Source organism: Mastigoproctus giganteus, chromosome 9 (assembly GCF_048544385.1).
Source record: "Mastigoproctus giganteus isolate SK-2022 chromosome 9, ASM4854438v1, whole genome shotgun sequence".
In the NCBI taxonomy this organism is placed as follows: Eukaryota; Metazoa; Arthropoda; class Arachnida; order Uropygi; family Thelyphonidae; genus Mastigoproctus; species Mastigoproctus giganteus.
Genome location: NC_143583.1, coordinates 128536134 through 128561733, shown reverse-complemented (window position 1 = coordinate 128561733; position 25600 = coordinate 128536134). Strand labels below are relative to the sequence as shown.

Sequence of the window (25600 nt, the reverse complement as noted above, 5' to 3'; positions counted from 1 at the left end):
GAATACAGCGGGGGTTGCAAGATAATAGGCACATTAATCCAATGACGACTTATAACGCCACTTCTTGCTGCTTATTTGCCATTTGCAAAATATCTGTTTATACCTATTCCACTTATTATTTGAATTTTATGATTTCTGGTTGATTTTTTTTATTTTTTTTTTTATTTGGAGTCTTGAAGTGTCCTGGTTAATCTGATCCTGGTAAATCAAGAGTCTGCTGTATGTGTGTGTGTGTGTGTAAGTGTTCTGGTGTGCATGGAAAAAAAAAGCTTAGGAACATTTTAAATTGTTAAGCCAACCTAGCAGCTCAATATCACACTGCTTATAAGCAATGCATACAGATGAAGACAATTTCTTCTAATTAGGCACATCCAAGTGTGGTCTATTAAAAATTTAACATTACCTGATTAAGTCTTTTATGTAACAAGAAAAAAAAAAAAAGTTTCAAAAATACTATGATTTTCCAAGACAAAGGATTTTTGTATTTTTAAACCACTGTATTTAAATTTCTCAAGTTTCAAATTAAAAGAACATTCCATAATGAAAACAGTATTGAGTGACTGGAAATCCAAGAGTATCATTTATTATTCATGTTTTAAGATAGAAATATTTAAAAATCACATAAAAACAATTTACCCTTGATCTTGCATTTAATGTTATAATCTCCATTTCAGAGGTGAACAATTTGCAGGAGAAAGCTATATTTACGGCAGTTTCCTATAATAAAATATAAATGTTATCTCAAAAACCAATAATGTAACAAAAAAAAATAATAATAAAATAAATAAATAAATAAACGTTAATTTATTATTACAAATTCAGTGTAATGAATTATAAGGAGAGAACAATTTCCCTTATTTCTTAATACAAAAAGAAAAAGTCAAAGACTAAGTTCAGAAAATATATTTTAATCACATTTTATCAAAGAGATGACTATATCACAAGCTCACTGATGTACACAGTGATAAGGCAATTCTTTAGCTGGACTACTCAGAATTTTTCTATAAACCTAAAATAAATAGACACAGGAATGTGAAATTTGATGTCTCAGAACAGGACTTCTGACTTCTCTCCATTGAAGAAGTATGGGTGATCTCACAAGAAGTAAGTGTAAATGCCTGTCCTGATGTATATAATGTTATCAATGTTAGCACAATGTTATTTCATGCAGTGGCATTTTATTTTAGATAAACTGTATCCATTCAGGCAGATGAAATTTCAACATGACTTTCACAAGACAAAGGTACAAGTAAAAGAAGATAATACTGAAGTTGGTAAAGAAATTTGGGAAAAACCTGAATGATTGATGTACCCATATAAAGCAGCACTCAAAATTATTTTAAATATTAGCATTAGTAGAGGCACATGATGCAAGAAAGCAAGCTTATACAACATCAGCCAAAAAAAAAAAAAGAACACATCCCATTCCCATTTCATTGATCCATTCATTCCAAATATTTGTCTAGTTCTGCCCTGAATTTATTTAAGCTATCAACTTCCATAAACTTCCGCAGATATATTCTACAACTATCTTTCCTCAGATTGAATCTATGCCCCCTCAGGTTTGTATTCTGAGTAAGATGAAGAATCCCATCAGCATTCAGCCTGCTCAATCCATTCAAGGCCTTATACACCTCAATCAGATTGCCTTGCAGGTGCCTAGTCTCCAGAAGCTGCAATTTGCAGAAGTTAAGCCTTTCTTCATAAGAGCACCCCTTTGTTCCTCTCACCAATCTTTGTTGCCCTTCTCTGTACTCATTCTAGCAACTCTACATCTTTCCTAAAATGAGGCTTCCAGATCTGTATGCAGTACTCAAGGTGTGGCCTGATCATTCCCTTATACAAGGGGATAGCATTAGCATTAGGAGAGGTATACGATGCAAGAAAGCAAGCTTATGCAGCATCAGCGAAAAAAAAAAAAAAAAAAAAAAAAATTATTTAGGCTATTAGCTTCCACAACAAAAGATGGAAGCCTGTTCCACCAATCAACTATCCGCTGGATAAAGGCAAATTTCTGCACATCTATTCTAGAACTATCTTTCCTAAATTTGAAACCGTGCCCCCTCAGGTTCTTAGTCTGAGCAAGAGAAAGAATCCCATCAGCATTCAGCTTGCTCAACCCATTCAAGGCCTTATACACCTCAATAAGATCATCTCCCAGGTGCTTACTCTCCAGTCGCTGCAATTTGCAGAAATTAGGCCTTTCTTGGTAAGAGAACCCCTTTGTTCCTCTCACCAATCTTGTTGCCCTTCTTTGTACTCATTCTAGCAACTCTACATCCTTCCTAAAATGAGGCCTCCAGACCCGTACACAGTACTCTAGGTGTGACCTAACCATTGCTCTGTATAACGGGATAATCACCTCCCTGTCCCTGCTAGCAAAATTCCTATATATGATTGACAAGACTCCATGACCTGCCCTGGCAGCCCCATCTGCACTGTAAGCAAACTTCATATTTGGCTGCACAATACTTTGCATTTATCAATGTTAAACTTCAGTTGCCACTTCCCAGCCTATCTACCCAACTTTTCCAGATCCTGTTGCAGCAGCATACTATCACTGCTGCTATTAACAACCCTGCCAACCTTTGACATTAAACTTGATATACCTTCATCAATATCATTTATAAATATACAAAACAACAATGGGCCCAACACCGAACCCTGAGGGACACCACTAATAACATGAGTCCACGTAGAGCAGTACCCATTGATAATCACTCTGTCTTCTCCCACTCAACCATCCTTTTATCCATTGTAGCGACTTTCCCTTAAGGCCATACTGCTCCAATTTGTACAGTAGTCTTCCATGTGCAACAGTATCAAAAGATTTCCTGAAATCCAAGTACATGATATCAAAATTATTTTTTTGTATCCAGTTCCTTTGTGACCACATCATAGTATCCAATCAAATTGGTCAGACAAGACTTCCCCTTGACAAACCCATGCTGTGTCTGAATTATTACTGCTGTTCTTGTCTAGATGATCTTGCAATGCTTCTTTAACCAGTGACTCCATTATTTTCCCTGGAACAGAAGTCAGGTCTGTAATTACTCGTGTCACCCTTTGATCCCGCTTTGTGAATTGGAGATACATTTGCACATCTCCAGTCTGTGGGGACTTCCCCCGAGTCCAAGGATGCTCTCATAATTATGGCTAAGGGTTTGATTACTTCCTTTGCTCCCTCCTTTAATATAACTGGATAGATCCCATCCACCCCAGGTACCTTTCTTATGTTAAACTTCAACAATTTCTCCTCTATTTTGCTCTCAGTTATTACAAAAGAAAATCATTTAACTTCCTGTTAGAGTTTGATAAACATCTGGCCCTCTCCTCCTTGAATAACTCCTCATGTGTGAATGTAGATGCAAAATACTCAGTTTGGCAGCTATCTGAGAATGATCATCTACAGTCAAACCATTGATATCAAGTGGACCAACCTGATTCATCCCCTTGCTCTTTTTTTTTTTTCCCAAAGACTGGAAATGTGTACCTTTCATTAAAGCTTTCATACATGGGGAACTGAAACAAGTTGGGGAGTAGGGAGTATGCTTCACCTGAATGGATGTGTTTTCCATTAGAAATTACCTTACTGATAACAAGCTGGCATGTTGTCAGTAAGTAATTTTCTGATAGAAAAAGAGATCCCTCAGATGGAGCTTCTTCCCTGATCTGGCTCCAACTTTTTTTTTAAGCACCAAAATGTCACTGAAAGAACACATTTTGTGTCTCTTAAGGAAGTTCAGCAACATACATAGAGGGTACATTAGAAGGCATTTTCCTTTGTCATTTTCTTTGAACTTCACTTTATAAGAGAATGATTAAAATAAAATAAAGTGAAGTTCAAAGAAAATGACAAAGGAAAATGCCTTCTAATGTACCCTCTATGTATGTTGCTGAACTTCCTTAAGAGACAAAATGTGTTCTTTCAGTGACATTTTGGTGCTTAAAAAAAAAAGTTGGAGCCAGATCAGGGAAGAAGCTCCATCTGAGGGATCTCTTTTTCTATCAGAAAGTGACTTACTGACAACATGCCAGCTTGTTATCAGTAAGGTAATTTTTAATGGAAAACACATCCCTTCAGGTGAAGCATACTCCCTACTCCCCAACTTGTTTCAGTTCCCCATGTATGAAAGCTTTAATGAAAGGTACACATTTCCAGTCTTTGGAAAAGAAAATGAGCAGTGTGCATAGAGGGAAGTAAAACTAATATTGGTAAATGAGTTCCAGAAATGTTTCCAATCACAGCAAAAGAGAATGGCTTTATGCAGAGGAAATTACTTTGAAGGGAACAAAAGCAAATAATTTCCAAGTTCAATTTTAACTAAATTATAAACTCATTTCTGGAATTTTCTAGCCACATGGCATATAAATTAGTGCATCTATTATTATTTTTTCATAACCAAATATTAAAGCTTTGTTTGTTTGTTTTTTTTAATAAAAATTTTTCTTTTATCAATTATTCATGATCTGAGAAATAAATAAAAGGATCTAGTACATCTGTTTGAGTAATCTTGTCTTTTATCTAAAACGTTTTACCAAGTCTATCTATAATTTTATATGGTAAAGAACGCGAAGAAAAATATATGCGTAAGAAATATTTTAATTAATTACGACTTACTTAACAATAGCAACTTAAAGCAGAACAAAAACATTTTAGAACAGTAGGATGATTTAAAGTAAGGCAAATGCCCCCGCCCCAAGAATGTAAACAAGTCTATTTTTTTTATAATTAAAGTATGTTAGCTGATTATCTCATGGCAGTTTGTTTAATGAATTTTTCACTGATGAAATTGATCAAATAATCAAAACAGAAATGTGTATGTCAACAAATATTTACTGAAATGCAATGAGCTTGTTTAAAATAGAAGATATAAGTAAGCTGTATATACAATACACATTCAACCAAAATCAAATGCCTATGCAATACTTGGGCTACCTGTGATTATCCTGAGCTATGTATTGCACAGGTATTGTTATGTGGTACACATGGGGATCAGGGAATTTGGTTTTTTAAGTGTCTCATTAACACAATAAAAACCAATGAATAACAACTAAAAACTAAATACTAAAAAATTTTGGATGTGTACCAGTGCAAGCAATTAAAAAGTATGTACAAAACAACAGAAGCAAGCTAAATTTAATCTTATATTATTAAAAATAAGATTGGATTTTTTTGACTCCAATGAGTTAAAACTTCAAGAGGTAAAATGAAAGTAGCCAAATGGAATGACCAAATCACAGTGGTTAACTTTTTATATAACAGGTGCCACCAAATGGAAAATAATTATTTTAGTTATGATCGACATTTGTTTTATATGTGGCATTTAAAGAAAAAATTAATTGTACATTATATTGAATACACCTTTCTTTGCATTCTGTAATAAAAAGGAAATAAAAATATGTTATTACAATACAGTGTGGGCTATATGCCAATTTATATTGAGAAATAAATTATGAAAAGCAATTTGAGCAATTCATTTATATGTCATAAATAACACAAAGCAAATAGAATATTAATAAAGATGTAGGAGCACGAAATTGACTTCAAGATTTAAGCTTTGAAAATTATTTCTCTGTAAAATGACATATGGCCCATCTTGTATTTACTTGAAATTTTATTATTTTATGACAAAGAAGAATCTGGACCACTTAAGTTACATTTTTTCTAATATGGACTGCTAAGAAAACTACTGTAATCAATATCCCTCCCCCTACAGTAGAATATGCCAGTTAGAGCTTTCGAGTTATATAAATACAGGATAACAAAGCTTTTACTGGACAGTTTAGTTAAATTCCTATTATTTTATAGTATTAGCATAATTTAATTAGATTATTTTAGCTGGCAAAAAGGTCTGGAGAAAGATTACCAAAACATATGGCTATTTGTTTCCAAATTATTTAAATTTGTGAAATTTGAATTAAAATTAATCCAACAAAGAATGTAATGTCAGGTTACCATTCATTCAAGTTTATCTTTGCATACAACAAACTTTTCAAGTACCAAATCAAGGCAATATCAATCTGTTAATTCAACAGTAAAGTGGGTGAAATTTTTGGCACTTATTAATTAAATAACCATAAATATTAATACAAAGCATTTTTCCTATTAATCTGTGTTTTTTTCTAAAAATATAGCACAACCTTTTTGTACATAAAAAAAAAAAAAAAAAAAAAAAAAGAGCTTCATAAAATCTTACCTGCTTATCTCCAGTCAACACCCATACAACAATTCCAGCTGCTCTAAGAGCTGCTATTGTTTCTGGTACACCATCTTGCAGTCTGTCTTCTATACCAGTGGCTCCAAGCAGCTCCAAATTATTTTCTACACGACAAGCAGACTGGTATAATAGCTTTTCCCTATCATCTAAAGCAATTTCAGCTTCTTTATGTTTTACAATCCACTCCTCATATTCTTCAGCTGAAATTATCTGAATTATTAAAAGCTCATTAATAATATGAAAATGGATACTTTTCATCAAAACACTGAAGTGAATTTGAAATTCTAAAGAAGTGATTTTTAATAAAAAAAAGTATTTCCTACATTTTTTCTTTTGCTACTACAAAACTTTATGCTTGATTTTAAACAAGTATGAAATTACTCAGATAAACGTGGTTATGAACCACTTTTTAAATTTCAATTTCATATTTAAGGGCAAATCTGACAAGAAATCAAATACTATAGCATATTTTTGATTAATTTAGAAAAATATCAAATATTCATCATTCTCAAATTAAAGGAACATGCTGTGTACAATGAGGTGGATTCAATAATGCACAAATGTTTCTACGAAAAGACAGTGATCCTCATGACAAACAATGTTAGTGGGTTTTTTTTTTACTGTAGTACAAGGGTATCGATTAATAATGTTCATACAGATATGAAGGACTATGACCTACAGAAATCCTTAACTGATTTTCCTCAAAAAAACATAGTAATATCCAGAACTGGTGAATGAGTTCTGGATCTTATTTTATTAATTATCATTCAATGTCTGCAAACTCAGTGAAAAGACATGATTATTTCTTCATACAGTTTCAGCTTCCAGAATAAGTTAAGACTTTTACAATGATATATACACTGAGTGGACAGAAATCATGGGATACCTACCTAGTAATGTGTAAGCCCACCATTCGCCTGGATAAGGGCAGTCACAAAGTAAAGCATTGAGTCCACAAAAGCATTCCACAGGTATTTCCATCCATGCATGCTGCACCTCTGTCCATAATTCCATCGCATTCCTGGGTGGAGGATCCAAAGCTCTAACAGACCTTTCCACAGCATCCCAAAGATGCTCCACAGGGTTCATGAGTGGTGAACGGGGAGGCCATTCCATACGGATAAAATCTGCAGAATGCTCTTGGAACCATGTTCTAGTCCCATTGTTGTTTTGTATACTCATCAATGATATTGATAAAGGTATATCAAGCTTAATGTCAAAGTTTGCAGATGATACAAAGGTTAGCAGTGTTGTTAATAACAGTAATGACAGTATGCTGCTGCAACAGGATCTGGAAAAGTTGGACAGATGGGCTGAGAAGTGGCAACTGAAATTTAACATTGACAAATGCTTGTTATCTTGGTTTGTTATTTGGTTTTTAGGAGCATTAGCAACTAAGGCCATATTGCTGCGGGAATATGCGGTGGTCATTCCCTGACCTTTCTGCATCCTTCGTATTTGGTGGTGATGGGATCGAACCCCGGTCTAATCAAGAAGCATGTGCTACGCACTGCCGCTCCTGCCCCCCTGGCTACAGAGGCGCCACTTGACAAATGCAAAGTACTGCATATGGGTAGCAGTAACCCCAGAGAAATGTACCAACTGGGTGGTGTTACACTCAGGGTAGTGGACAATGAAAGAGACCTGGGGGTAATTATGCAGTCAGATATGAAGTTTTCTGAGTAGAGCAGACAGGCTGCCAAAGTAGGCCATGGAGTCTTGTCATACAGGAATTTTGCGAGCAGAGATAAGGAGGTGATTATCCCCTTGCATAAGGCAATGGTCAGGCCACACCTTGAGTACTGCATACAGGTCTGGAAGCCTCATTTTAGGAAGGATGTAGAGTTGCTAGAATGAGTACAGAGAAGGGTAACAAGACTGGTGAAGGGAACAAAGGGGTGCTCTTATGAAGAAAGGCTTATGTTTTGCAAATTGCAGCTTCTGGAGACTAGGCACCTGTGAGGCGATCTGATTAAAGTGTATAAGGCCCTGAAAATATTGAGCAGGCCCAATGCTGATGGGATTCTTCCTTTTGCTCAGATTACAAATCTGAGGGGGCATAGATTCAAACTGAGGAAAGAGAGTTGTAGAGCAGATGTGCAGAAGTTTTCCTTTAGCCAGCAGGTGGGTGGGTGGTTGATTGCTGGAACAAACTTCCATCTGTTATTATGGAAGTTGATAGCTTAAATAAATTCAAGGCAGAACTAGACAAACATCTGGGAATGAATGGATCAGTGAAATGGAAAAGGGCTTTTTTTTTGGGCTGATGCTGTATAAACTTGCTTTCTTACATCATGTGCCTCTACTAATGCTAGTCACCATGGCTCTGTGGGGAGTTGCTTTGTCTGACTGGAAGAGTCCCTTGCCCTATGGGTGCATGATGGCCATGAAGGGATGTATGGTCTACAAGGGTAGGCACCTAACCTGGCCCATTCAGAGATGCATCTAGACGTACCAGAGGTCCCAACGTGTGCCAGTTGAACACGTTCGAGACCATTACCGACCATCCACCTGCCTGAACAGTTCCATGTTGACAAGATGGGTGCATAGCTTAATGTGGTTTCTACCAGATATGCACCCTCCCGTCCACTCAAAATAACTGGAAACAGGACTCATCAGACCAGGAGACCCATTTCCAATCATCCAAGGTCCAGTGCCGATGTTCTTTCACCCAGTTGAGATTTTTTTGTGTTAGCAATGGGACTCTGGTGAGGCAGCAGCTCCCATAACCTATTGTGGCGAACGATTGCCTGATGGTCTTGATGAAGACGTTTCTGGCACCTCCTTCATTGAAGCCGACGGTTATTTGTGTCACTGTCGCTCTCCGGTTGGCTGAAAAAAAATGAAAGACATATGTCAACGGCCACGTTCATCCACCACCTTTCTCCCCCTACAGCACTATCCAAGATGAGATGTTATTCCAAAAATGGTGTATTCCCGATACACTCTTGATAATGTCAAATGGGGATAGTGCAATTTCTGTACCACCTCCATGATAGAGTGACCCATGCGTCCGGCACCAACTATCAATCCCTCTTTCAAAGTAGGCTAACTCACGATGTTTATCCATACTGAAATCGAATTACTGTCTACAAGAATGCAGTACAGTGCAGTACCTACATACCTGCCAAGCTGTGGGTTCGTCCACTAGCAAGAGGGGTGACAGTGTCACATTTCCCAGGAACCAGGTATGCCATGAATTCTGTCCTTTCAGTTTATTACAAAAAACTTCAATCATTTCCTACATCTCAAAGATAAAATAAATTAAAATCAAAAAAATGAAGTCAAAGATCACATAAGCTGAGAAATACTATATGTGTGTACAGGGTTGAACAAAATAATGGAAACAATTGCAATAAGAGTTATAGGTATGCACTAATATGGTATTGGGTCACCCTTTGCTTTTTAAACAGCATATATTCTACGTGGAATAGATTCAAATAAATCTTGAATTGTCTTAGGAGGAATATTGGACCATTCTTCATGGAGGAAGATTTCAAGCTTCTTGAGTGATGAAGATGAAGGAAATCTGCTTCTTGCTGTCCTCTCTAGATATGCCCACACTGGCTCAATAATGTTTAAGTCTGGTGATTTTACAGGCAATGGAACATGCTTAGCCTCAGTTTCATGCTCCTCAAACCAAGACTGAACACATCTGGCTGTGTGTATTGCAACATTACCATCTTGAAACATAGCATCATTTGAGAGAAACAATGTTTGCACAATGGGATGAACCCGGTCACTCAAAATATCAAGGTAATCAGTGGCAGTAATTTGCCCATTGAGGGTGATGATAGGACCTAAAGAATACCAAGATATTGCTGCCCAAACCATTGTTGATTTTCCTACACATTTGACAGTCAGGATAATGCACTCCTTTGGCATTTGCCAAATGTTAACTCCCTGATGCTGGAAAAAGTGTGAATGATGATTTGTTTGAAATATGATATATGATTCCAATCATCAAGTGTCCAGTTTTTGTACTCCTTACACCATTACATTATCTTTCTGGCATTACTGTCAGTAATAAGTGGTTGGTAATAGCAACTCTGCAGTAAATTTCGGATTTATGAAGTTCTTATCAAATCGTTTTGTGGTTATTTTTGAGGCAGTAGTTTTATGGTTTCAGGCTGCAATCCATTTCAGCTTTCAGCAGTCTCTTTCAGTCAGCTTCGATTTTCTGCCACAATTCTTCTTATCAGATTTTATTTTTCCATCATTGGTAAATGCAAATGTCACTTTTGAGACAATTGCTCTGGATAAATCAAACAAATCAGCAGTTTCAGTTGCTGACATCGCTGCTAAACAAGCACCAAAAATTGACCTTTTTGGAATTCAGATAGGTTGGTCATTTTCTTCATGTACATTTTGATATCACCTCTAAATAAACATCAGTTTTTACTGTCTTTCCTTCAGAGTACTGCCTGCAAGAAACAAAAAAAATCGTCACTACACATTCATAAATACATTATACAGTCATTAAAAAAACTAATACTTTGTGTTTCCATTATATTGTCCACTTCTTGTATGTATGTATATACAAAAAAATAAATAAATAAAATAATTCAGAATTATGGACTGACTATTACAAAATATACATTATATTTTCTGATCAAATATAACATTTGAGAACATTTACTTGCACTACCTTGAATGGATTGAGCAGGCCCAATGCTGATGGGATTCTTCCTCTTGCTCAGATTACAAACCTGAGGAGGCATAAACTGAAATTGAGGAAAAATAGTTGTAAAATAGATGTGCAAAAATTTGCCTTTAGCCAGCAGGTAGTTGATTGCTAGAACAAGCTTCCATCTGTCATTGTGGAAGTTGATAGCTTAAATAACTTCAAAGAAGTGAATAAACTTTTGGAGCAAATGGATGGGTGAAATGGGAAGTTGTTTTTTTTTTTTTTTGGCTGCTGCTATATAAGCTTGCTTTCTTGCACCATATGCCTCTACTAATGCTAATATCTTAGAAGCATCTTATAAGGAAAATATCTGTGAATAGAGATTTTCCAGCACACTAAATTCTACAGAACAATTGTAAGAATTTAAAGTGTGAAACAGTTAATAAAAAAGGGTTGGTTGGTTATAAATAACTTTTAGTGTGATTTTGTCAAAATTTGATTTTAAAAAATCAAATTTTCTACAAGTACACAGATGGCAATTCAATATGAAAAACAAAACCTGTATTTATATATTATTTGAAATTCAGTGAATGTCTAATTTTTACCGAGTATCAGAATAGGAAATCCACAATACTGTTAAATGGCCATTTAGAAAAAAAGTATATTATGTCTAATAAAATTAGGCATAACATACAAAAAAAAAGCTGGTCATAGCACATAAAATACAAATGTCCTTCCCATAAATAAATGCTTCATATGATAACTTTCTTTCAAAATTTCTAAGCATATTATTAATTTTCTATTCTTATGCTGATTAATGGCATTCATTCATTCATTCATTCTTGCTCTCTCCAATCTACATATTTAAACTAAGAGATGCCAAAATTAAGCCATTTTGTGGATAATTACCTTTTTAGCCATACACAAAACTCTCAGTCCTCTTCTGCTATAGTTATTGATTTGTTGTTGTGTTTTTGATATGATGTGACGCATCTCTGAACAAGAGGAGGGAAAAAAAAAAAGAATTATGCACATTACAATATATCTTATATGCACTTAATATTTTTTATATATGCAGTGAAGTCTATTATGAAAGTTTTATAACAAGAAGTCCACTATGATAAGAATTATTAAAGTATTGTCAGCTTAATATCATTAAGCTGGTGCTAAGTGCACTGAACCTGTCAGTTGCCTTGCATGAAAAAGTTTTACACAGCAATTTTTGGTTCAAGATTAAGGAGGGGGGAAACTTTCTCTCCCTTCCAAATACAGATCTAATTTTGCTCAAAGTGTTTTTGATTGAAATAATATTTTTATGTTTTTCAGAATAATAACATGAAATAACCCGACAGGTCCTGTACACCAATTATGCTTCTTAGGGATACAGGACCTCGCAGGTGCTGCCCACATTTCACATTTATATTTTGACTGCACAGCAATCATTCAACACACAACTGAAATATAAACATGGAAGTTCAAGGTTACACTCTACAAGAGGGGTCAGCAACCTGCGGCTCTTTGAACATGTAACTGCAGCTCTTTAACTTTTAGCTCACATGAAGCACAATTTGAAATGGAGTTAGAGGACTCAAAAATCAAGGGCACGTGGAGTGCAAGACTAAAATGCCTTAAAACTGAAATTGAGGATTTGGAGAGGCAAAAGGCTGCCCTTGAAATTCTACATAAATGAACCGCGATAGATGAGTTGAAAATGCAAGACCAAATTGTGTTCGATGCGTGGAATAGCTTACCGGACACATATACAGGGTGTCTCAAAAATACTGGTACAAACGTTTAGGGGAGGTAGGTAACATCTAGACTGGACTGAACCTAACCTATTGGTAACTCAACAGGAGTCACCTGGATCGGCTATGTATAATTTCACTCCCTCTACTCTGCCAGATAGTAACTAGAGGGAGTCCGAGTAGTGTATATGTGGAAGGCGGACATTATCAAGGCCATGTTATGTCAAGGAGCTGGATATATTTATTTATTTATTTATTTATCAGTTTAGTACAGGATTTTCACTCCTGGACAGCAACTTTGCTAGAAGGGTGTTCATAATGTAACAATTTTTCAGTTATGCAATATATCATTTAAAAATGTCCAAAATAACATTATCAATACATATACACATTTTATATGCAAGTTGTTAGAAAAATGTCTCTGGAGACACAGAGAGAAAGCTCATTCAATCAAACAAGCTCTTAAGTTAAAACTGGCAGAATTGCTGAAATAATCAGTGGGAAGTCTAGATCTGGAGAAATCAATATAATTTCTGAGTGTTGACATCCTATATTTTCTGTCAGAATGAAAAAATACTGTACTGTAATTACAGAGAATTACAGTATTCCACTACATTATTTGGAAATAATTCTTGCCATATATATGCCATATCCAGAAATTTCATTACTTACTTCTTACATGTCTTCCCCACCTTTTTTGGTTTTGTTTTTCACTACTAAATACATCATGAATAGGCCAGCTAATAGAATAAACTTATCTGTGAAAAGATCTAAACCTCCAAAATACTTCCTCCATTCATTTCACATATATACATGGTCTCAGTTGCAATCTCAATGATGTCCAATTCCACTTACAGTCTACCAAGCCCCATTTACTTTTTTATGATAGAAATCCAAATTATTGGTTGATTCAACTACTGCTCATCTCAGTTGTCCTAATTATTAATTCACTGTATGATTCCTTTCACTTCAAATGTGGTACTTGCGCATATGTCCACTCTGATATGCCCAATCAGAAACTTAGTAATTTGGAATCTCCTCTTTTTGATCTTCTCTGGTTTAAAATCTGTCTACCCCATTTTGTTAAATTCATCTGTTGCCTCTATCATTCTCCCAACTCCACTAACCACTTGTAACTCTGACTTCCTTTCTTTGAAATTTGACTTTCTCCAGTTCAACTTTCCTAACAGTGAGATAATTTTCCTTGGCAATTTTAATGTTAACAACTCCAGCTGGCTTCCATTTTTTAATTCACATGGATCTAGCTGGTCAAGGTGCTGAAGCCTTGGCAATTACTAATGAACACACTCAGATTGTTTATTTACCTAGATCTTTCTCTCATGAAAAACCCTTCCAAGTACACAGTCGAGATGAGAAGTCCTCTAGGCACCTCATATCTCATGTTTGACATTATAAGAATAAAAAAAAGTGGGATGTTTTTCAAGATTTCTATTCTTCCTTTCATTGGTTGGATTACTCTTATAAATCTGATGTCAATGTCTGCTCAAACTGTGTCAGTAAAATTATTTTTGTAAAGATGAAATTTATTCCACACTCCATTTTAAAATCTTGTCCTTTATCTAAAACTTGATTTTCCAATAAATGTGCTAAGGCTATTCAAGACAAGAATGTTACATATTGCAATTGGCTTGTATCCAAATCTCCAGCTTCATTTTCTGCTTACACTAAAGCCATTCAACAATTGTAAAGCAGTTATTAATCAGTACAAACCAGATTTTGAACAAGCTAAGAGTAGAAAACTTGCTTCTTTTCTGAACGGTAGTGGAGAATTCTGGTCTGGTCTACTGCCAAAGCTATGCCACTGGAAATTTGCTCATATCCAGCCAGTCCCTAGAAAGGGTGACAAATCCCTCCCATCCAATTATTGTTCCATTGTGCTTACTTCTGCTCTTTCTAAAGTAATGGAGAAATCTAGAAGAATATCAGAAACCAATGGTAGATATAAACTAGTCTGTAATCAAATCAAAAAAGGAAGTTAGGCAAGCCAAGACAGATTACAAGAAGTCTCTGTCAATGAATGCCAAGAAAAGCAGCAAAGACTTCTTTACTTATATTAACAGTAGAAGGCTTAACTGTTGATGAACCAGCTCAGGTTGCTGATAGGCTGATTAGGTATTTTGCATCTACATTCACACATGAGGAGTTCTTTAGGGAAGGATATGCCAGAAGTTTATCAAACTCTACATGGAGTTAAATGATTTTGTAATAACTGAAAGGAAAGCATAAGAGAAATTGAAGTTAAACATAAGAAAGGCACCATACTGAGGAAGGCTGCAAAGGAGGTAAGCAAACTGTTAGCCATAACTATGAGAGCATCTCTGGATTCAGGGGAGGTCCTCGTGGACTGGAGATGGGCAAATGTATCCCCAATTTACAAAGGGTGACATGAGTAATGACAGATCTGTTAGCTTAATTTCTATTCCAGGGAAAATAATGGAATCACTGATTAGATATGTGCTGTAGGGCTATCTAGACAGACAAATTATCAATGACACTGCTTTTCATGGGTTAATGTTAATAGTGAAGTCCCACAGGGTTCAGTGCTGGCCCGTTGTTATTTTCTGTATTTATTAATGATACTGATGAGGATATATCAGGTTTAATGAAGTTTGCAGATGAAACAAAAGGTTGCCATGTTGGTTGGTTAATAACAGTGATGAAGATATGCTGCTGCAACAAGACCTAGAAAAGTTAGGCAGATGGACTGAAAAATGGCAATTGAAGCTTAACATTGACAATTGAAGCTTAACATTGACAAATGCAAGGTAATGCATATGGTTAGCAGTAATCCCAAAGTAACATATCAACTGTGTGTTTCACTACACTGAGTGTAGTGAAAAATGAAAAAAACTGAGGGGTGACTGTGCACTCTGATATGAAGTTCTCTGAGCAGTGCAAGACAGGTTGCCAGGACAGCTCATGGGGTTTTGTCAATGATATACAGGAATTTTGCTGGCAAGCATAAAGATGTGATTAACTCATTGTATAAGGCAATTGTCAGGACACATCTTGAGCACTGCATACAGAGCATTTCAGCAACTCTACATACTGCTTCATTTTGGACAGAATGTAGAGCTGCTGGAATAGGTACAGAGAACGGCAATGAGATTGCCAAGGGAAACAATGGGGTGCTCTTACCAAGAAAGGCTTTGGTTCTCCAAATTGCCACATATGGAGAATATGCACCTGAAGGTGTTTAATGCTTTGAACAGCTTGAGTAAACTCAATGCTGATGGGATTCTTGCTCTGAGGGGGCATAAATTCAAATTGGAGAAAGAACAACTGTTGCAGAACATATGTGCAGAAGTTTCCTTTCAGTCAAAGGATGGTTGATTGCTGGAATAAGCTATCATCCAATGTTGTGGAAATAGATAGTTTGAATAAATTCAAGGAAGAACTAGACCTATTGAGGGGAGGGGGATGTATAGTTGAAATGGGATTTTTTTTTCCTGATGCTGTATAAGCTTGCTTTCTTGCATTGTTTGTCACTATTAATACTAAGTTTGGCACTGATATGATTAGTTAGAAGAGCACCAGTACAGCAGCCAATAAGATGCCAACATCTTTGACATGTGCAAGACAACCTACTTATACTTCTATTCTCACCAATAATGAGATATTTTATTAACAGTTGTTTTGTATAGCTCAGGAAAATATTCCATAACCATTACAGCAATGGATGGTAACAATTAATATCTCCATCATGCATGTAATTGTTTTAGTTTAAATCTGTAAGGGTTATCTGTCTGATTTTACAGTTAAAGACATAAATTATGTCTGTTTTTATCTCTCCCATTGATGTAGATGAGGAGAGTAACCTATCCTTTTTTAAGGCTATTATATTATGAAACAACAGGGATTACCTTTATTTTAGATATAGCAAGCTTCTTTTCCATCCAACTCTCCTGGTCCAACTCGCTAATAATTCTTGTGGAGGGCGATATCAATTTTGCAAAACATGTGGGACATCTTCCCCACTGTCAGAAACGTAGTGTTCAGACCATACGGTCTCAACAATGGGCGCTCAAGCTACTAGGAGAGTTGGATGGAAAAGAAGCTTGCTATATCTAAAATAAAGGTAATCCCTGTTGTTTCGTAATATAATAGAATATAGGAATTATCGAGCACTTAATAGCTCCCTATTATCAAATTTATGGCTATTATGTATCACTTGATTTTATTTTTATCAACTTCTGGACCATCTATTTCAGAGAACTTTAGTTTTGACTTTTGTAAGCCAAAATTAAACAACTGAGGTCAAAAAATGTGATCTCCTATACTTCCTCCTTTGATTTTCAAAGCTACTTTCATGTTATCAGTAGGTTCAATTTATGAAAGCTATCATTTCTGTTTTGTTCATAAAAGAACTAATTTTATTTGATGATTATGATTTGGCAAGATGCTGAATTACAATACTGAAATTGTAATCAACATTTACAATTATGAATAATCTAAAAGAAAGCTCAGAAGATTTTGTAGATTTAATGAAATTCTTCTAACTGCAACAGAAAATAATTTCTATGCAATAAGTCATATTGAGAATATCTTGGAACAGGAATCAATGAAGGTTTATCAAATGTATCAATAAATTGTATATTTTTACCCTTTTGTTTCTGTAGAACTTATTTTTAATGTTTTAATTTAAGTTTTTATCACTTACCTTCAACTTTGGTAATTGAAAATCTATTGTAAATAACCAAAAAATCCATTAAAAGATTTTCTAAAGTTACAAATACAGCAGACTCTCGATTTTCTGGGATGGAGGGTAAAAAACAAATCCTGAATAATCGATTTCCCAGTTAATCCAAAAATACAGACGTCCCCAACATACACAAGAGATACGTTCCAAGCCTTCTTACTTCGAGTTTACGTAACTCGGGAATGACTAGTAACATATTGCTACTGTATTATTATTGACAAATCTGAATTCAGCACGATACTTGTTAATGTTTGACCATTTTCATACATTCTTATTAGTTTAATTTTCTGATCCAAACTGATTGCTTTCCTTTTGTTGGAAGATGTACTAGTACCACTGTCACTTATTCTCTTAGTCAGCACCATCATAACGGTCAAAATGAAAAATTTCTGTAAAGAACTTTACAGGGTTAAGGCGAAAACTCACCATTTATCACCCCATGCAAGCTCACATTTTACTAAAGCACATTTCTGGAGGTCAATAAAAACAATTTGCACTTTCTGTTTTATTGGGCACTTTTGTTAGCACAATCTTATTATAAACGGGTAGTAAACTCGATCTTATTGAATTTGCGATAATACCAATAGCTGGAATTCTGTGGGTTTTTACGTTATTATGGTGAAGTGTGTGTCCCCTCACTGAAATCTTCAGTCATAAAAAAACCCATAAATAATTGTAAGAATCTTCTCTTTTTTTCCTATTTTTTTGCTTGTTACTCCAATTTCACTTGTGCAATTTGTGCGTGCCGTGATCATCTTTATTGATTGCTTATTATTATTATATTTTTTTTGTTGTTTTAAATTTTACAATCCTAAAAACAAAAAAAAAAAAAAAAATTGAGTGAAAACAAATTTATGTAAATCCGTAGTTGCGTAAGTTGGGGACTTACTGTATCGAAAAATGTTCAGCAATCTACGTAAAAAATATGGCGATAGATAAAAAAATTTACCACGTACTACTCGTGTCCAATACGATGCTTCCCTTTATTTTTTGCGATGTTGATTTTAAATCTAATGGCTTCCCTTTATTTTTTAAATTTGTGGCATAGTTTGGTCACTAACATCATAATGGTTCATTAGAGATTTAACAGATGCACCATTTTCAAACTTTTGAATAATTTAAAGTCTTTAACTGAAAGTGCAACTAACTCTTTTGCGTTTACCCATCATTCTTGCGATTTCTAAATAAAAAAAAAAAAAAAAAAATATATATATATATATATATATATCTTTACTATTAAAAAAATTTCGACATCCTTGACATAATGAAACAAAATGTCTTTTTGCGGTGCGATGGAACACAACAATCGATGCAATGCACAAAATCGAACTAAACATTTATGGGTTTTTTTTTTTTTTTTTTTTTTTTTTTGAGTGGCAGGTGTGAAGACAGCGAGGGTTTCAAGATAATAGGCACATTAATCTCACAATGATGACTTATAACGCCACTTCTTGTCGCTTATTTACAACTTGCAAAATATCTGTTTATACCTATTCTAGTTATTACTTGAATTTTATGATTTCTGGTTGATTTTTTTTTTATTTTTTATTTGGAGTCTTGAAGTGTCCCAGTTAATCCGCTTCCCGATTAATCCGATCCCTGTAAATTGAGAGTCTGCTGTACCTGTAAACAGATTAACAGAGAATATCACTAGTAAGATTAAGTTCCATAACTTCGAGTGCAGGCTCATCTAGTTTTTGTTGTTCTCTGAGAAAGCAATTCACTATTAAGAAGAAATAGTGATACTTATCATTTTTTTGGCTTTAGTATAAAACTACAATGAGTGGTTAATGGACTAGTTCTATGGATATGGAGAGTCCTAATCAACATTTTTAATCACCAAAAGATATAATAAAATTTGAGGATAAAAAATAAGACACACCTTCAGAGTCAGCTGGAGCAAGATGTGTGAAGATGCTGGAGTCTGCTCCTTTGCAGTAAATTATTTTCTGTTTTGTGAAGGGATGTTCCAAAATAACAGACATTCTTTTGCGATTTGGATCAAATGGAAGCACGTGAAGTACAGGAAACTCCATAATTCCTTCACCTAAAAATATTAAAGGTAACTGACTAAGTGCTGCACAATAAACATCACCAAAAAAACAATTTAATCAAATAATTTCTAATATAATCTAGAAAAAAAAAAACTAAAATATATGTTAAACTAAGTTTAGTTGAGATTTCCATAAATGAAAATCTTGTGTCAATATTCTGCTTGTCAATGCAGAATTTTTATCGTAGTAATAACTTGGATGTATGGACAATATTAGTATTTATATATTAATCAATATTCATTTATATCCATCTGTCACTGGTTAAATACTCTTCTATTTAATGACGAACAACATGCAAGTTAAAACAGGTTTCTCAAAATTTATATTAAAAAAAAAATAAAAAAATATTTTAAATATGTAGTATCCATATTATTGGCAAAACATTCTTTTTAATATAAACATTATAAATCCTTTCAGGAAACTTGTGTGAAGGGGGGGGGGAACAATATGTCGTTACCATTAAATATGATTTAAAGGAAATTAAAAACACTGTTACACCGTGATACAGTTTTAAACGGTTAGTGAGATGAATTGTATTAATTTGCACTTAATACTTTGCCAACATTGTGAGGCTCAATTGAATCCATCATCAGGCCTATAGGGGAAGTCAAAACGTGAAAGAAATCAAATTAACAATTAGTAGTAGTAGTGGCCTGTGATGCAAGAAAGCAAGTGTATGAGCTTATGCAGCATCAGCCAAAAAAAAAAAAAAAAAAAAAAAATCATACCATTCCCTCCAAATGCCTGTCCAGTTCCTCCTTAAATTGATTTAACCTATCAACTTCCACAACGACAGATGGAAATTTGTTCCAGCAATTAACCACCCATTGGCTAAAGGCAAATTTCCGCACATCTATTCTACATCTGTCTTTTCTTAATTTGAATTTATGCCCCTTAGGTTCGTAATCTGAACAAGTGGAAGGATCCCAAAAGAATTCAGCATGCTCAACCCATTCAAGGTCTTATACACCTCAATCAGATCACTGCACAGGTGCCTAGTCTCCAGCCACTGCAATTTGCAGAACTTAAGCCTCTCTTGGTAAGAGGATCCCTTCATTCCCCTCACCAATCTTGTTGCCCATATCTGTACATGCTCAAGCAAATCTACATCCTTCCTAAAATGAGGCCTCCAGACCTGTACGCAATACTCAAGGCATGGCCTGACCATTGCCTCATACAGAGGGACAATCACCTCCTTTTCCCTGCTAGCAAAATTCCTCTATACAGAGTGATTCACTACCAGTGCAACAAACTTGCAGGAGGTATAGGGGACACAAAGACAAATCGGAATCACATAGCATTGCAGGGTCTGAAATGCCTTCGTCATGCAGTAGAGGACGTTGAACGGGAGGTCGCGTGAACAGCGATCCCGCTGGAAGTCAGCATTTGCGAACCATTTCTGTTGAAGAAACCAAGTAGCAAAAGTCTTCCGGAGTGGATAATCTGCAGACTCCAATGATTGGACGCGTTCCAGATGGTACAAACTCATTTGGTTTGTTGACAGCATCCTCCATACAGTGGATTGGGAAATACCCAATCGTTGGCCTATCACTCGAGTACTCTTACTCGGATTGCCTTCCGCAAGACGTAGGACATTCTCCTCATTGTCTGGCATCCTCGCTGTTCGCTCTCGATTCATGGTATCTCTCATGAAATAAAGTCTCACATAACCTTCTGTGCGCACGTGTGAAAATCATATGATGAGGAGCACGCCAGTGCAGGAAACGTTCCTGGTACAAGCACAGAGCGGCGCGCCCGTTACAGTCCGCAGCTCCATACGCGAGGTGCATGTTGGCCAGTTGAACGTTTGAATACTCGTCCATCCTACTGCCTCGGGAACCGGTTTGCAAATGCTGACTTCCAGCGGGATCGCTGTTCACACGACCTCCCGTTCAACGTCACTGCAATGCTATGCGATTCCGATTCGTCTTTGTGCCCCCTACACCTCCTGCAAGTTTGTCACACTGGTAGTGAATCACCCTGTATACATTGACAAAACCCCATGACCTACCCTGGCAGCCTGTCTGCATTGCTCAGAAAACTTCATATCTGACTGCACAATTACTCCCAGGTCTTTTTCATTTTCTACCACCTTAAGTGTAGTACCACACAGTTAGTACGTTTCTCTGGGGTTACTGCTACCCATATGCAGTACTTTGCATTTGTCAAGGTTAAACTTCAGTTGCCACTTCTTAGCCCATCTGCCCAAATTTTCTAGATCCTGTTGCAGTAGCACACTGCCATTACTGTCATTAACAACCCTGCCAACATTTGTATCATCTGCACACTTCGACACAAAGCCTGATATACCTTCATCAATATCATTGATAAATATACAAAGCAACAGTGGACCCAACACCGAACCCTGTGGAACTCCACTAATAACATTAGTCCACGAAGAGCAGCACCCATTGATTACCACCCTCGGTCTTCTCTCACTCAACCATCCTTTTATCCATTGTAGCAACTTACCCTTAATACCATTCTGCTCCAATTTGTACAATAGTCTTCCATGCGCAACAGTGTCAAAAGCTTTCCTGAAATCCAAATATATGATATCAAAATTATTTTTTGCATCCAGTTCTTTTGTAACCACATCATAATATCCTATCAAATTTGTCAGACAAGACTTTCCCTTAACAAACCCATGCTGTGTCTGAATTATTGCTGCAGTCTTGTCTAGATGATCCTGCAATGCACCTTTAACCAGTGACTCCATTATTTTACCAGGAACAGAAATTAAACTAACTGGTCTGTAATTACTCGTGTCACCCTTCGATCCCCCTTTGTGAATTGGGGATACATTTGCACATCTCCAGTCCGTGGGAACCTCCCCTGAGTCCAAGGACGCTCTCATAATTATGGCTAAGGGTTTGCTTAGTTGCTTTGCCGCCTCCTTTAATATAACTGGATAGATCCCATCCACTCCAGGTGCCTTTCTTACAATTAACTTCAACAATTTCTCCTCCCCTTTGCTCTCAGTTATTACAAAATCATTAAGCACCCTGCTACAATTTGATAACCTTCTGGCATTTTCAAACCTTATTAACTCCTCATGTGTGAATGTAGATGTAAAATACTCATTCAGTTTGTTTGCTATCTGAGCAGGATCATTAACAGTCGGACCATCGATATTAAGTGGACCAATCAGATTCATCCCCTTCCTTTTAGAGTTTATATAAGTAAAGAAATCCTTGCTGTTTTTCTTAGCATCCTTTGCCAAAGATTTCTCGTAATCTGCCTTCGACTGCCTAGCCTCCTTTGTGACCTGATTATCTGCCATAGGCTTCTGATTCGCTTGATAATTTATATGCATCCCATGCATTTTTCTTCTCTGTCACAAGTCTCATTAGTTCATTTGATAACCATTTAGGCCTAAACCTTGAACAATATTTCTTAATAGGTATGAAACTTTTAGTAGCTTCCACGATTAATTCCTTGAATGCTTCCCACTTAGAATTTACTGTTGGTAACATCGTCAGTTGATCCCACTGTACAGAATTTAAAAACTGTCTGAGACCACTGTACTCACCTTTACGGAAGCAAAAACCCCTTGCCTTTACCCCTGATGGTATATATATGTTTAAGTAAATCCCACATCAGTACAGTGTGATCACTGCCACCTAGTGGTTCCTTTATCTGCAAATTCTTAATACACGAATGATCACTGCTGATAACCAGATCAAAAGTATTACTCTCTCTGGTTGCCTCTCGAACATGCTGCTGCAGAAAACAATCATCCAATAAATCCACAAAAGTCTGACTAGTGTGTGAGTGATCAACCCACAAGTTCCAGTCAATATCTGGGAAGTTAAATTCCCCCATTATAAGACATTCTGATTTATTAGCCACTCTATTTCTCTGTACAATTGTTCATTGTACTCATTCGAGTCATTAGGCCTATAACACACTCCTACTCTTATTTTTGCTTTCGCAGTGCTTATATCACACCAAACTGACTCAACAGTGCACTGTTCATCTATATCAACTGGATACACTTCTTTTGATTTTATGACAGCATGACACCTCCTCCCTTCCTATCCTTTCTGTACACATTGTACTTCCCAAATTCCAATTCTGCATTCCTAATATCAGTGTAACACCACGTCTCTGATATCCCAACAATATCCGCCTTTGATGTCTTGACCAACACTTCAAATTCATCAAATTTATTTACTATACTTCTAGCATTGGTATACATGCAAGCATACACGCACCTATTCCTATTCCTAGTTACCCTGACACATCCTATATACCCACCTTTTTCACGATGACTGCCATCAGTCCCTGAAACCCCCAGCATCCCTCGCTCCAGGTCGCTACTTATTCTAATAGAAGTTGTGCAAGAATCACTTTTAGTCTGTGAATTTAACCTTTAACCTTTTAGTCTGTGAATTTAACCTTTAACCTTTTATTCTGTGAATCCCCCCCAAGCTAGCAGTTTTCCGACCCACCTAACACTGCCTTGATAGCATCAGCAAATATTCTTGTGCCCTTTCTATTTAAGTGTATCTCATCCCTGTAGAAGCAGTCTCTCCTGTTAACAAGCACAGACCACGCTGAAAAAAATTCTATCCCTTGAGCCTTGCACATTCCCTCCAAGGCCAAATTGATTGACAAGGCTCTCATCATGTACTCCCTCCTATCATGTCTGGGCAGAATTGCAGACACTTTCAAATTTAACCAAAATTCACGACTTTTTTGCAACATTGACCTGTACTTGTTAAGTAAATCTGCAGATCTCCTACTCTTAATGTCATTGGTGCCAACGTGTACAACAATATCACCTTTTGTGCCCTTAAAAGTTGATATAGGCTTTACAACGTCATCAACCTTTGCCGCTGGCAGACATATCCTGGTCCTGTTCCATCTATCCTTTTTACACAATATATTCCCCGTCTCCCTGACAATAGAGTCACCAACAATAACTGTGTTGCCTGATGCCCAGGAGTGAGCTCTGGCATTGAGTTGGGCAGCTGAGAGCTTGATGGGCCCCTCATATTAATTTCTTCGGGGGCAATCTACCCTACACCTCAAGCTCTTATAGATGCCCAGTAGAACGCTGAGTTGATGCCTAATTTCTAGACACTCTCTGCACCTGGCACACACAAAGACATCCTCCTTGGCTAGATCATGTTTTGTTCCAGAGAATTCGGTAAACGTTTCACAAGTTGAACATTTTTTTAGGATGTGATGCGTTGGAGAATCACCCCCCCCTCAGTTCTCCCCCGAGTCACAGCACTCCTGCCACTTTGTGCCCATTGCTTTGCTGCTCTAGTATTTTAAATGAATAAAATCAATATATTTAATTAATTAATTGTCAATACTACGGTATCTAATAGAATCCTAAATGCAGTGATGCGTATCACACTATATAATTATACATTACAGCTATCTAATTACCACAATTAAAAATTTGAATTCCTACTACTCTATATAAAAACAATGGCTGCAAGATTCGAATGAAATAACAGTTTTATGTATATTAAGTAGTAATCTACAAAAACTCTTTATCTAAATTAAAAATAATCAGCATAACTATAACTATAAGACTATGTATAAAGTACAATATAAAATAACAATTACGTAAATAAAAAGGCAAACAATTATCGCTTTTTTGGAGCCTGTAATTCACAGCTGTAATTTTTAAAGAGAGTCAGGTTTAAGAATTGAACGGAGTTACAACAGAATTGAATTATGAAGTTACAATAATGAATTTTAATACAATATTTGCATTAAGTTAAGATAAATTACTTAAATTATATTCTTTATAAAATTACAAAGAATATTTTATGAGAAATTTCCCACAAGGAATATTCAGATTTCAATTTAAATTTGGAAAGCACAAGGACCACCTGATTTTATAGAAAGGAGGTGCACAAAAAAAAGGTACAGAAAATCCACAGTAAGTTAACTCTGAAGAGGGGGGGGATAGGGAAGTAAAATCTAAAGGATTATATCAAATAAGTAAAGTTCTGGAAAGGCTAACTAAATTCTGAGAGAGAGAGAGAGAGAGAGAGAGAGAGAGAGAGAGAGAGAGAGAGAGAGAGAGAGAGAGAGAGAGAGAGAGAATGCTTGAAGTAGATTGGGATAGCTGAACTGGTGGAATGCAACTGTTTTTATAGTACTAGAGAGGGTACGATCAAGCAGGTTTAAGAATTATCGGCTACCCTCTAATAGGCTTGACTTCAACCAAAGTGCAAAGGCATTTGCTAGATGAAAATAGCTTCAGG

At 36.0% G+C, this 25600-nt stretch overlaps 1 protein-coding gene across 1 annotated transcript in view; it reads right to left on the bottom strand.

The window, feature by feature from the left end:
* Positions 1-25600, bottom strand: part of LOC150080720 (phospholipid-transporting ATPase VA) — a 380422-nt gene that overhangs the window by 83568 nt on the left and 271254 nt on the right. The window contains exons 12-15 of the mRNA XM_090381627.1: positions 19196-19360; positions 11758-11843; positions 6201-6431; positions 637-717 (exon numbers count right to left, since the gene is read on the bottom strand). Coding sequence (XP_090237753.1) covers positions 637-717; positions 6201-6431; positions 11758-11843; positions 19196-19360 — 563 coding nt within the window. The remainder of the gene's footprint in view (positions 1-636; positions 718-6200; positions 6432-11757; positions 11844-19195; positions 19361-25600) is intronic.